The sequence below is a fragment of the Leuciscus leuciscus genome (assembly GCF_965113295.1).
Source record: "Leuciscus leuciscus genome assembly, chromosome: 2".
NCBI classification, from domain to species: domain Eukaryota; kingdom Metazoa; phylum Chordata; class Actinopteri; order Cypriniformes; family Leuciscidae; genus Leuciscus; species Leuciscus leuciscus.
This window is the reverse complement of record NC_138726.1, coordinates 33618846-33631706: the sequence shown is the minus strand read 5'-3', so window position 1 is coordinate 33631706 and position 12861 is coordinate 33618846. Positions and strand designations below refer to the sequence as shown.

Here is a 12861-nt window from a genome sequence, read left to right as displayed (position 1 = left end):
GGACAAATATGTGTGTGTGTGTGTGTTTACTAAGAATTGTTTTACCCTTAAGTCAAAGCTTAAGACTATTCTTAAGAGCATTTCTTAGAAGTTTTATACATACTGGCCCAGATATCTGAAGTCCACACAAAAGCGTAGACTTCGATCTTTTTTAGGTACCAAGACTACTGGGCTACACCACTGACTTCTAGACGGCTCAATGATACCCATGGATAGCATTTGATTCACTTCTAACTTCAACACTGGTAGTAGACATTCAGGAATACGGTAGCACTTACGTCGAGTGGTAGCCCCTTCATGCAAGGTGATGTTATAATGAATCAGAGTGGTGCGCCCTGGTTTCTCTTGGCACACCCCTATGCTACAAATCTTATGAAGCTGTGATTGTTGAAGGGGTGAGAGGTGACTGAGGTCAACAGTGTTTGCTGAAGGAAGTGGTAAGTATTGTTTCTCCACCTCATCTTCGTCCTCCACCTGACGAATCATAAACACATCAGCCACTTGGGGCAGCCTCTCATGCCATTTCTTGAGCAAATTAACATGCAGTACCCGACTTGAGCGCCACTTTCCTGAGTTGGCAACCTCATAAGTGGTGGGCCCAAGCTTACGGACCACTTCAAAAGGCTCCTGCCACTTAGCGAGCAACTTGATAGTATCACTGGGTAACATTACCAACACCTTTTCTTCAGTCTCAAAACTTCTGACCTTGGCCTCTCGATCATAATATGATTTGATTTGATTTGATTTTTAATGACCACACAGCCAAGCTGGTGGAATTTGTTTTCAGTACAACTCTTTAGTACAGGTTCCAGCATTACATTAAACAAACAATAAACATATAATATAACATACATATACATACAAACAAACACATTGATACATAATAATACATAAGGGGTCATGCTTAATCCACAGTCCTCAGCGTTCAGAGTTCAGAATATTTATTGCTATTGGGATGAAACTGTTTTTGAAGCGAGTTGTTCTGGAGGCGATTGTCCTGTAACGCCTCCCAGAGGCAGAGCCGATCCTGACCTCCCTGGGGCCCTAAGCAAAATTCTGTTTAGGGGCCCTCATACCTGACCCGTGAGCCATGAACCATTTGCCATTGCCACACAGTCACACCTGACACCCCAGTGTTCCCACTACAATCCCTCTTTTAACTAGTTGTAGCGAAAATGTAATTCCTGATATCAGAAGACATTGTTACTAGTAAAAAGTTCATTCTTAATATCAAGAATTCACATTTTAAATAGTACAAATTGAATTATTGATATCAAAAATGCATAATTATCCTGTGAATGAATAAAAGCTAAAATGGCGCCATAGCATGTCACTGTGTTTTAAATGATAAAAGTAATTCTTGATACTCTTGATTCTTGATGGTTATTATTTACTGAGGGATGTGCATCCATATTGACCAGAATCTCCAGCCAATCAACATTTTAAATTCAATGGAGCCTATCAATAGTCAATGTCAATACATTGCTTTCCATATTGCATTAGGGCAGAGTTGTAACTAAACCTTGACTGAGCGACTAGATAATCATCGTCTTGTTTTAAAACTATAATGAGGAGTGCCATCACGCCCGTATTGTACTGGTCCCGACTCACAACAGATGTTTCTGCTGGACAGTGCGCGTTTCATTTCATGCACGTGCATATGATATGATCGCATGTTAACGCGCAACGCGGTTATCTTTTCCGAGCTGCAGTTTATAAACAAACACCGTTGTCCTTTGTCGTTTATTAAACATAATAAATCAACTCACATCAACTTAAATTTAGCCTACTGTTCTTTGCTGACATCAAACTTTGAGAGGAGAGTCACAAGTCTACCTGATAACTGTTCCTGCAATGAACTCTTATGGTGTTTTTTCTCTCTCTTTTCGTGACCAGAAGGATAGTTCGGCTTCATTTTCTCATCGATATTGTAAACATTGATTGACGCGCTTTGACACGAGGGGGAGGCGGGGCCTTGAGTAATTTGCGGGGCCCTACGCACTTTGCGTAGTGTGCGTATAGGGCTGATCGGCTCTGCCCAGAGGGCAGTAACTGGAAGGCGTAGTGTGCAGGGTGGGTGATATCAGAAATTATCTTGTGGGCTCTGCGTAGTGTCCGTTTGTGGTAGAGTGATTCAAGGGATGGTAGGGGTGAACCAATGACTTTAGATGCTCTGTTGATGATGCGCTGTAATTTCTTCCGGGAAAGTGCGTCAAGACTACCAAACCAGACTGTGATGGATGTGGTGAGGATGCTTTCAACGATGGCCGTGTAGAAGCGGAGCAGGAGATGAAACCTTACTCTGAACTTCTTAAGCTGTCGGAGATGAAAAAGTCTTTGCTGGGCTTTTTTGTAGATATGATCTATGTTGATTTTCCATTTGAGGTTGTTGCTGATATGAGTCCCAAGGAATTTTAATGTTTCAGTGATGGAGATGGATTCACCTTCAATGAGCACAGGAGTTTTGGGGGATGGCTGACGTCTTAGGTCGACGATGAGTTCTTTTGTTTTTGATGTGTTGAGTAGGAGATCATGGTCTGTACACCAGGTCACTGCTTGGTTGATCTGTGCACGGTATTCGGTTTCTTGGTTGTTGGTAATGAATCCTATGATGGTTGTATCGTCCGCATATTTGTATAGGCTGACAGAACTATGGTGTGATGTGAGCTGGTTTGTGTAGAGAGAGAATAGCCAGGGTGAAAGAACACAACCTTGGGGTGCGCCTGTACTGAGGAACAGAGGTGAGGAAGTATAATTGTTAATCTTTACCTTCTGTTGCCTGTTCCAGAGAAAACTGTGAATCCAGTGACAGATGCATGGGTCGATATTCATGTCCAGTAATATATTAAACAGTTTGGCCGGGTTTATTGTATTGAATGCAGAACTGAAATCCATAAACAGGATGCGGGCATATGTATTTGCGGACTCAAGGTGGTTCAGTATGTGATGAATTGCTAAGTTGACGGTGTCCTCAACTGACCTGTTGGCTCTGTATGCAAATTGGAATGGGTCCATGAGGGGGGTGGTGACGGTTTTTAGGTGATTGAGTATGATGCGCTCGAATGATTTCATGACTGCTGATGTCAAGGCAATAGGTCTGTAATCATTGAGGCAGGAGATGGTCTTGGTCTTGGGAACCGGGATGATAATGGATTCTTTGAAGCACTTGGGTACTAAGTTTTGACAGAGGGAGGTATTGAAAATGTCGGCGAAGACCCCAGCCAGTTCTGCAGCGCAGTGGTGGAGAACGGTGGGGCTCATGTTGTCTGGGCCGGGGGCTTTATTCCTCTTAAGTCCCCTGAAGATGCTCCTCACCTCCTCCTCATAAATGGTAAAAGGGGGGAGGGGAGGGGGTCGGGGGGAGATGGTGGTGTAGCCGGTACCTGCTCAAACCTCCCATAAAAGAAGCTGAGTGTATCAGAAAGCTGATTATCGCCGTCAGGTATGGGGGTGGGTTTCTTTTTGTAATTTTTCATGTTTTGAAGTTTTTTCCAGATAAAACGTGTATCATTAGAGGTGATTTGTTCTTCTAGTTTAGTAGCATAGTTGGATTTGGCTCTTCTTATTGCAGATCTCAGTTTGTATTTGGAAGCCATATATTGTTCTTTGTTTCCTGATAGATGAGCTGCATTTTTCTCCTTTCTTAACTGTTTAATGTCTTTGTTAAACCACGGTTTGTTGTTATTGTAGTATTTGATTTTTTTGATTGGTATGCACAGGTCCACACAGTAATTGACGTATGACGTTATTGCGTCGGTGACGTCATGAAGATCGCCTGCAGCATGGAAAACTTCCCAGTCTGTGCACGCGAAACAACGACAAAGTTTTTCGATGGCCTCAGGGGACCAGCACCGGACGGATTTTGATGGTGACTTGGAGGATTTAACTTTTTGTCTGTATTGTGGAATTAGCAGCAGCATTGCGTGGTCGGACCTGCCCAGTGGAGCCCTCGGGAAAGCACGGTAAGCCTCTTTGATGGTAATATAGCAGTGGTCCAGCGTGTTGGTCCCTCTGCTAGGGCAGGCTACCTGCTGATGGTAGCCGGGGAGCTCAGACGACAGATTAGTCTGGTTAAAGTCCCCGAGGACAATGACTGCTGCGTCCGAGTGTATATTTTCCACTGAGGAGACGTAGTTGGCTAGCTCGGCTATGGTGGTGATAGCGTTAGCCTCAGGTGGAATGTACACACAGATCATGATTACTGACGTGAACTCCCGTGGGAGAAATGATGGTCTGCATTTGACAGTGAGGTATTCCAGGTGAGGTGAGCATACATGGGTGAGTTCTGTAGAATTTGTACACCAGCGTTCATTGATCATTATGCAAATACCACCGCCTTTAGACTTGTGCGATAGTTTGGGTGATCTATCGGCACGGTGTAATGTGAAACCTGGAAGTGTTACCGCTTGGTCAGGTACTGATTGATCCAGCCAGGTCTCTGTCAGGCAGATGGCAGAGCAGTCACTGTAGTCTTTGTTAGTTTGTAACATAAGTTGGAGTTCATCCATTTTGTGCCGGAGGGATCTAACATTTGACAGCAAAAGGGCTGGGAGTGGTGGCCGGTGAGGGCGTCTCCTGAACCTAGCAAAGGTTCCTGAGCGACGGCCTTTTTTGGTCGGCAGCCATGGTGTTGAGTGGCTTGATATGTTTAATTCCCGTAATTTCTCCAGCAAGGATGTAGATGGACCCAGATCACTGTGAGAAGTGTATCTGAGGTTTAGGAGCTCCGATCGAGATTACTGGATTAAGCATGACACTTCACAAACAAGTAACGCAAATATTAAAATGACAGACAGGAACACTGCTTGCACTGTGGCAAGCCTCACGGCCGCCATCTTGGATTTGAAGCTGACATTGCTGTGCTTGGACTAGGTTTGACTGGGCTAGCTGAGTCATGCTCTTCAACTTCTCCCACATCTGGAGAACATAAGAGAGAATATGTTGAGTCTCTCGGGCCTCCAGGCCACCCATCCAACTCTCCTTCAATAGGGACAAAGGACCTTGCACCTCCCGGCCAAATAGCAACTCAAAAGGTGAGAAGCCAGTAGAAGACTGAGGGACCTCCCTGTAAGCAAACAATAGGTAGGAAATCCACTGATCCCAGTCAGCTCCAGATTCACTCACACACTTCTGCAACATTTGTTTAAGTGTTTGATTGAATCTCTCTGTCAGACCATCAGTCTGTGGGTGTTAAGGCCCGTAACACCTAGCAAACAGTACACTTGTTGTAGAGGCTTGGACATGAAGTTTGATCCTTGATCAGTCAATATAGTTTTGGGAAAACCCACCCTCGAGAACAACTGCATAAGACAAATTGCAACTGTCCTAGCCTTGACTCTCTTGAGAGGAAAAACCTCAGGATATCTGGTTGCGTAATCTGTGATTACCAGCATAAAGCAATTTCCAGCTTTACTTCACTCTAATGGCCCTACCACATCCATCCCTAACTGTTCAAAGGGCACACCAATTACTGGGAGTGACTGGAATGGCCCAACTCAAGCACAATATCCTTTGCCTTCCAGGGGACCATTATTCGAGCTTCTATTCCCTTTTTATTATACAGCACACCATCCTTAATAAACAGCAGATTCCAAACTACCTGATTCAGCGTCATTGTCTTGTACTTCTTCCTGAGCCTGCCTATATATAATGGGACCAATCACTGAATAATCTTGCTGCAACATTCCAATCCCCCGATGGATTTCTACTGGGCCCATACACTCTCCTACAAGAGATTCATCACCATGTGCTGCTGCAAAACTGAGTTCCCTTTCGTAGTCACTCCGAGTTACGTCGGATGACGACGAATGGGGTTTCGCTTAGAAAGCCTATCATCTTCGAGTATATAAAACGAGCCTATGGCAAAGAAATGCCATGGGTCTGCGGAATTTGCATAGCGTAACTCCGCCCCACCCTGGGGGTATATAAGGAAGTGCGCTGGCAACATGCAGATATGTTTTCGCTTCGGAGCCAAGTTCAGCACTTCACTCCACAGCCAATTCCTGAGTATATTCTCTATTCTCTTCGAGACGAGCCTCTCTCCAGGTGTTGGTGTGACAGCGAGTTCCAGCGAGTGCACATTCCCTGCTTATCTGTGCAGTGATTTGCCAGAGTTTGTGTGTTCATCTCCCTGGTCGCTTCAACACTTGTGGAGAAAATCTCCTTTCTAAAAGAGCTTGCACGCGGCACATCTTTTTAAAGATGCCTCGCCCGTGCACTTCTGGTTGCGGTCTATTCATTTGTCTCTGATGGGCACAATCGCTGTCTTGTGTGTCTGGGTATCGAGCACGCTAAGGCAGCGTTTGTGGATGAGTCATGTTCCCATTGCGGGAACATGCCCATCGCACGGTTGCGGTCGAGACTCAATGACCTTCATGGTAGAGTCCCCTCATCCGCACCCCGATCTACGAGCTCCGCGAGAGCTGGTACTTCAGCTGGCGGCCAGGGTGACCTGAGGGTTACGGTGTGGAACAAAGCGCCGACTATTCCACGCTCCACACCGCCCTCTAGCACTGTGCAACCCACGAGTGTTCCGAATGAGCCCGCGGTACGCCGCGGGTCTCATTCGGCGCTCCAGAGGAAGATGTGATGTCGATCGCTGCATCACAAGGTGGGCAGGAGTCCTCGGGAGAGGAAGATTCGGCTGTGCTGCCACCTTCGGGTGTCCCAGCATTGCCCGAGTCTGATCCCGAGCTGACGGCCATGCTTTCCCAGGCAGCCGCGGCCATTGGTCTCGAGTGGTCTCCACCACCCGGTCCAGTGCGCTCGCGGTTGGACGATTGGTTTTTGGGTGCGGCCGCTGATCCCCGTCAGCGTCCAACCCCAATGCCTTTCTTCCCGGATGTGCATGAGGAGGTCACGAGGTCCTGGAAGGCACCCTTGTCTTCCCGCGATCGCTCGGCGACCTCCTCTGCCTTGCCTCCTCTCAATCAGGCGGCCGCCAAAGGGTAAACTGGGGTTCCCCAGGTTGAGCGCTCTGTGGCCATGCAATTGTGTCCCCAGAGTGCTTCTTCCCGCGGCGACCCAAAGCACCCCTCCAAGGCCTGTAGGTTCTCCTCCACCCTTGTGGCGAAGGCCTATAGAGCTGCGGGGCAGGCGGCCTCCTCACTGCATGCCATGGCGACACTCCAGGTCTACCAGGCCCAGATGTTGCGTGACATGCACGAGGGCAGGACTGACCCAGGGCTCTTTGATGAGCTGCGTGCCGCCACCGACCTCGCTCTCCGGGCGACGAAGGTGACCGCACGCTCCCTGGGTCAGGTGATGTCCACTTGCGTGGTCCAGGAGAGACATCTGTGGCTCAACCTGGCTGATATGCGGGAGGCCGAGCGAACCCGGTTCCTCGACACCCCCATATCCCAAGCTGGCCTCTTCGGCGGAGCAGTCGATGACTTTGTCCAGCAGTTCTCGACTGCTCAGAAGCAGACTGAGGCTCTAAAACATGACCTGCCCCGAAGGCCCGCTGCTGCCTCCACCCAGCCGTCGGCACAGGCGTCTCAGCCCGCTCGCCGCCGAGGATGCCCTCCTGCGGTTCCCCCCCCTCCTGTACGGCCCCAGCAGCAGCCTTCATCCGGGCCGCCCCGTGGAGGAAACCGCAGGAAGGCATCAGAGCCCCCTCCAGCCCCGCGCCCCGCTAAACGCCAGGCCAAGCGGCGCTCCTGAGACGGGCTGCTCAGAGATGGCTTCCAGTTCTGTGCAGGAGACGGTAGCAGGGCCGCTCCTTCCCCCGGTGGAGGGCCGGGGGAGAATCCTTGGTTTTCCCACCCCCGCTGCTCGTCCCTCGACGGGCAGCACCCTAATGTGGTTAAAGACAGAACTGACATACCCATCTCTGAGCACACAGAGTTCTCGGATGACAGTGCGCTGTCGCTCACGGGCCTCGCCACTCTCGTCCCCCTCTGTCGCCAGACCCCTGCCAGAGCACGCCCCCGTGGGACGCTGGTCCTCCCCTGGCCTCCTCTGGCAGGATGCGGCTAATGACCGTGCCCCCGCACCGGGCCGCTATGCCACCCACGCCTGGGCCGGTCATTCCGCCTCGCTGCACCACCGAGGGTACGTCTGTGGTCCGCATGACCCCGCTGGTACAGTTTTTGGGAGCCTGGTTAGAGCTTCCCAGACTGTCCCGCTGGGTCGCGAGGACCATCAGGCTCGGCTACGCAATTCAGTTCACGCGATCTCCTCCCCGTTTCAGGGGAGTCCGCTTCACGATGGTCGGTGGCAATGCCCCTGTCATGAGAGCGGAGGTCGCCACCCTACTGGCGAAGGGTGCGATCGAGATTGTCCCTCCTGCCGAAATGAAGTCCGGATTCTACAGCCCCTACTTCAATGTACCGAAGAAAACCGGTGGGTTACGACCAATCCTGGACCTGCGCGTCTTGAACCGCTCCCTTCACAGGATGCCGTTCAAGATGCTCACGGCCAAACGCATTTTCGAATGCGTGCGGCCGCAGGAATGGTTTGCAGCGATCGACCTGAAGGACGCCTACTTCCATGTCTCCATTCTTCCTCGACACAGACCGTTCTTACGGTTTGCTTTCGAGGGGCAGGCATACCAGTACGCGGTTCTCCCTTTCGGGCTAGCCCTGTCTCCTCGCGTCTTCAAGAAGGTCGTCGAGGCAGCCCTTGTTCCCCTACGCGAACACGGGGTTCGCATCCTGAACTATCTCGACGACTGGCTGATCCTAGCTCACTCTCGAGACCAGGTTTGCGAACACAGGGACCTAGTGCTCCGGCACCTAGCTCGTCTGGGCCTTCGGGTCAACTGGGAGAAGAGCAAACTCTGCCCCGTGCAGAGGATCTCTTTTCTCGGTATGGAGATCGACTCGGTCGCCATGTGCGCGCAGCTTACGAGCGAGCTGACTTGCCTTCGTCAATTCGAGGGCAAGAGTGCGGTTCCACTGAAATTATTTCAGAGGCTCCTGGGGCATATGGCATCCGCAGCCGCAGTAACGCCACTCGGATTGCTTCATATGAGACCGCTTCAGCTTTGGCTTCGCGATTGAGTACCGAGGTGGGCATGGCAACACGGCACGCTCCGAGTCCCAGTGACTCCGACCTGCCGTCAGACCTTCACCCCGTGGTCGAGCCTCAGTTTTCTTCGGGCTGGTGTGCCCTTAGAACGAGCTTCCAGGCATGTTGTTGTATCAACAGATGCCTCCACCACGGGCTGGGGCGCCATGTGCAATGGACATGCTGCCGCGGGCTCCTGGACAGGACCCCAGCGCCTTTTGCATGGCAATTGCCTCGAGTTGCTGGCTGTACGTCTCGCCCTGCACCGCTTCCGTGCGTTGCTCAGGGGCCAGCACGTACTAGTCCGATCAGACAATACCGCAACAGTAGCGTACATCAACCGACAAGGTGGTCTACGCTCCCGCCGTATGTCGCAACTCGCCCGCCACCTCCTCATATGGAGTCAGAAGCATCTGAGGTCGCTTCGAGCCATTTATATCCCGGGAGACCTGAACCGTGTGGCCGACGAGCTGTCTCGGCTTCGGCCTCTCGCTGGAGAATGGAGACTCCATCCCCAGTCGGTTCAGCTGATTTGGGATCAGTTCGGGGACGCTCAGATAGATCTGTTTGCCTCCCACGACTCGTCCCATTGCGACCTGTTTTATTCCCTGACCGAGGGCACGCTCGGCACGGATGCACTGGCGCACAGCTGGCCGCGGGGCCGCAAGTATGCGTTTCCCCCAGTGAGCCTTCTTGCGCAGACCTTGCGCAAGATCAGGGAGGACGAGGAGCAGGTGATTTTGGTTGCCCCGTATTGGCCCAACCGCACCTGGTTCCCAGAACTAGTACTCCTCGCGACAGCACCTCCCTGGCCTATTCCTCTGAGGAAGGACCTGCTTTCTCAGGGACGGGGCACCCTGTGGCACCCTCACCCCGATCTTTGGAACCTCCACGTGTGGCTCCTGGACGGGACGAGGTAGGTTTGAGTACCCTACCACCAGCGGTGGTGGCTACCATCACTTCCGCTAGAGCATTGTCCACGAGACATGCCTATGCGTTGAAGTGGAACCTCTTCGTCAACTGGTGTTCTTCTAAACATCAAGAACCCACGAAATGCCCGATCAGTGTCGTGCTTTCCTTCCTGCAAGAAGGGTTGGAGCGAAGGCTGTCTCCCTCCACCCTGAAAGTGTATGTTTCCGCCATTGCCGCACATCACGACGCAGTTGATGGTAAGTCTTTGGGAAAGCACGACCTGATCATCAGGTTCCTGAGAGGAGCGAGGAGACTGAATCCTCCTCGCCCTCCTCTCGTTCCCTCTTGGGACCTCTCAATAATTTTAACTGCCCTGCAGAGTGCTCCCTTTGAGCCTCTGCAATCAGTGGAGCTTAAGTTCCTGTCGATGAAGACAGCGCTCCTGGTTGCATTGGCCTCCATCAAGAGGGTAGGGGACCTGCAGGCATTCTCGGTTGACGAAGCATGCCTGGAATTCGGGCCGGCTAACTCTCACGTGATCCTGAGACCCCGGCCTGGATATGTGCCCAAGGTTCCCACCACTCCCTTTCGAGACCAGGTGGTGAACCTGCAAGCGCTGCCTTTGGAGGAGGCAGACCCAGCCTTGGCACTGCTCTGTCCAGTACGCGCCCTCCGTGCTTACGTAGACAGAACGCAGTGTTTCAGGACCTCTGACCAGCTCTTTGTCTGTCATGGTGGGAAGCTGAAGGGAAAGGCTCTCTCCAAGCAAAGGTTGTCTCACTGGATAGTGGACGCCATTGCTTTGGCTTACCAGCAGCAAGGTCGACCATGCCCCCTTGGTGTGACGGCCCACTCCACTCGGAGTGTGGCATCCTCTTGGGCTCTAGCGCATGGCGCCTCGCTAACAGACATCTGCAGAGCTGCAGGCTGGGCGACACCTAACACATTCGCGAGATTCTACATCTACAATCTCCGAGTGGAGCCAGTTTCTTCTCATGTACTCGCTTCAACTAGCCGGTAATAGATTCTGCTCAGGTGTCTTCGCTTGCTCGCCATTCCTCTCCACGGACGGGATGCGTGCGATATTTTCCTCAGGTGAGCCTAATAAGCCCTGAGTCTCCTCCAGCACTGACGACGTCAACGCCAAAGTTTTTGCCACCGGCTGCTTTTGCGCTTGGCTAGGTGCCTCCATGTGCATGGTTCCCCCTCTGGGCGACCCCCACATGTGTATTTCCACTGTAAGCCTCCTTGAGCATGTGTCTTTCCCTCGGCAAGCCACCTTGCCACCCCTGGGGTTGAAATATTCCACCTGCGGCTGGACACCCCAGTGTTCTCCATATGCAGCCCCCCCGGGGTCATATGTGTATTCCAAGTCCCCCCCTTCGGGTTGGGCATGATTGCATATTTCCACTGAGATATGCTTCCCAGTATACCTTGGTATTCCTGTGTTAAGTAGGAGTCCTTCGTCCGTGCCAGTCTCACGACAGGGAGCTCACACTTACGCAGGGCACTGGAAGACAGTCGAGAGGTGGCGTGATTACACTGGGAACCCCATTCGTCGTCATCCGACGTAACTCGGAGTGACTACGAAAGGGAACGTCTCGGTTACGTATGTAACCCTCGTTCCCTGAGTAGGGAACGGAGACGTTACGTCTCCCTGCCACTTCCGCTGTACGCCTGAGTTCAGTCTCGGCTCCTCAGCGAAGACATATCTGCATGTTGCCAGCGCACTTCCTTATATACCCCCAGGGTGGGGCGGAGTTACGCTATGCAAATTCCGCAGACCCATGGCATTTCTTTGCCATAGGCTCGTTTTATATACTCAAAGATGATAGGCTTTCTAAGCGAAACCCCATTCGTCGTCATCCAACGTAACGTCTCCGTTCCCTACTCAGGGAACGAGGGTTACAAACGTAACCGAGACGTTTCTCTACGTTTCCTAGGCTTACCTGGCTGAGCTTCCAAATCTGCCCCAAAGTAAGGTAACATACTCAGGTCCTGAACATCTGCCTTTTGTTTCTGAGCCCTAGCAATGCTTTCATTGCCATCAGTGAGTAGATCTACTAAAACAGGTAAGTCTCTGCCCAAAATCATTGGATATGGTAAACCATCCACTACACCTACCTACACCTACCGCCTGCCCCTGTACATTAACCTCAATACTTGCAGTGGGGTACTGCCTTTCCTCTCCATGAACACAACATATCTGTTCTACAGATGTATGACTCCTCAAAACTACAGGTACCAAGTCAGCTGCAATGCACCAGTGATTGCTTACTTCCTGTGTCTACAAGTGCCCTAACCTTTTGTCCATTAAGAACTAAATCAACATAAAACCTAGCTAACTAAATCAGCTAGGTCTTGGAACGGTACACACATTGGCCTGGGTAGAAGACTCCTACACACACCAACTTTTAAACCAGGTCTTTGTTTGACAGAACCAACCTTATCACTCACAGATGTAACAAGGGGAAGCTTGTTAGCTCTAAGGGGAAATATTAATAATAACTCATAATTATCAATTATGATTAATTATTAATATTTGGGTCAGTTAATTGGGTTAACTTGAGGTAGCTAAATTAATTTTCCAGAATTCCAGAATCGGTCTGTCTTCGCCGGCCAAAAGTGGTCAGCGCAGACCACAACGATCTACCCAGGTCTGTCGGTCCTGGGCGAGCCTCATCCAATTGTGTCCCAGATCTTGTCGTAGCGAGTCGCGCCATCGTGTTGCAGGGCGTCCACGTGGCCGCTTGATATCGATCGGCAACCAGACGGTGACTTCGCGCGTCCATCTTTCGTCCGTCCGCCGCATCAGGTGCCCGGCCCAGCGCTTCTTGGCCTTGTTGGCCAGGTCCACCGCATCGTCCACCCTGGTCATGGCCCGCAACTGCTCGTTGCGGACGTGGTCGGTCTGTTGGACCCCGATCATGCGGCGCTCGA

General features: G+C 51.2%; 1 protein-coding gene across 1 annotated transcript; it reads left to right on the top strand.

The window, feature by feature from the left end:
* Positions 1–7366: 7366 nt before the first annotated feature.
* Positions 7367–12255, top strand: LOC309483324 (uncharacterized protein; the record flags this gene model as incomplete). The annotated part of the gene is made up of 3 exons (XM_082149095.1): positions 7367–8164; positions 8607–8702; positions 12139–12255. Exons 1-3 carry the CDS (start codon positions 7442–7444, stop codon positions 12253–12255), a joined length of 936 nt encoding a protein of 311 aa, XP_082005221.1. The 5' UTR covers positions 7367–7441.
* Between the last annotated feature and the right edge of the window lie 606 nt (positions 12256–12861).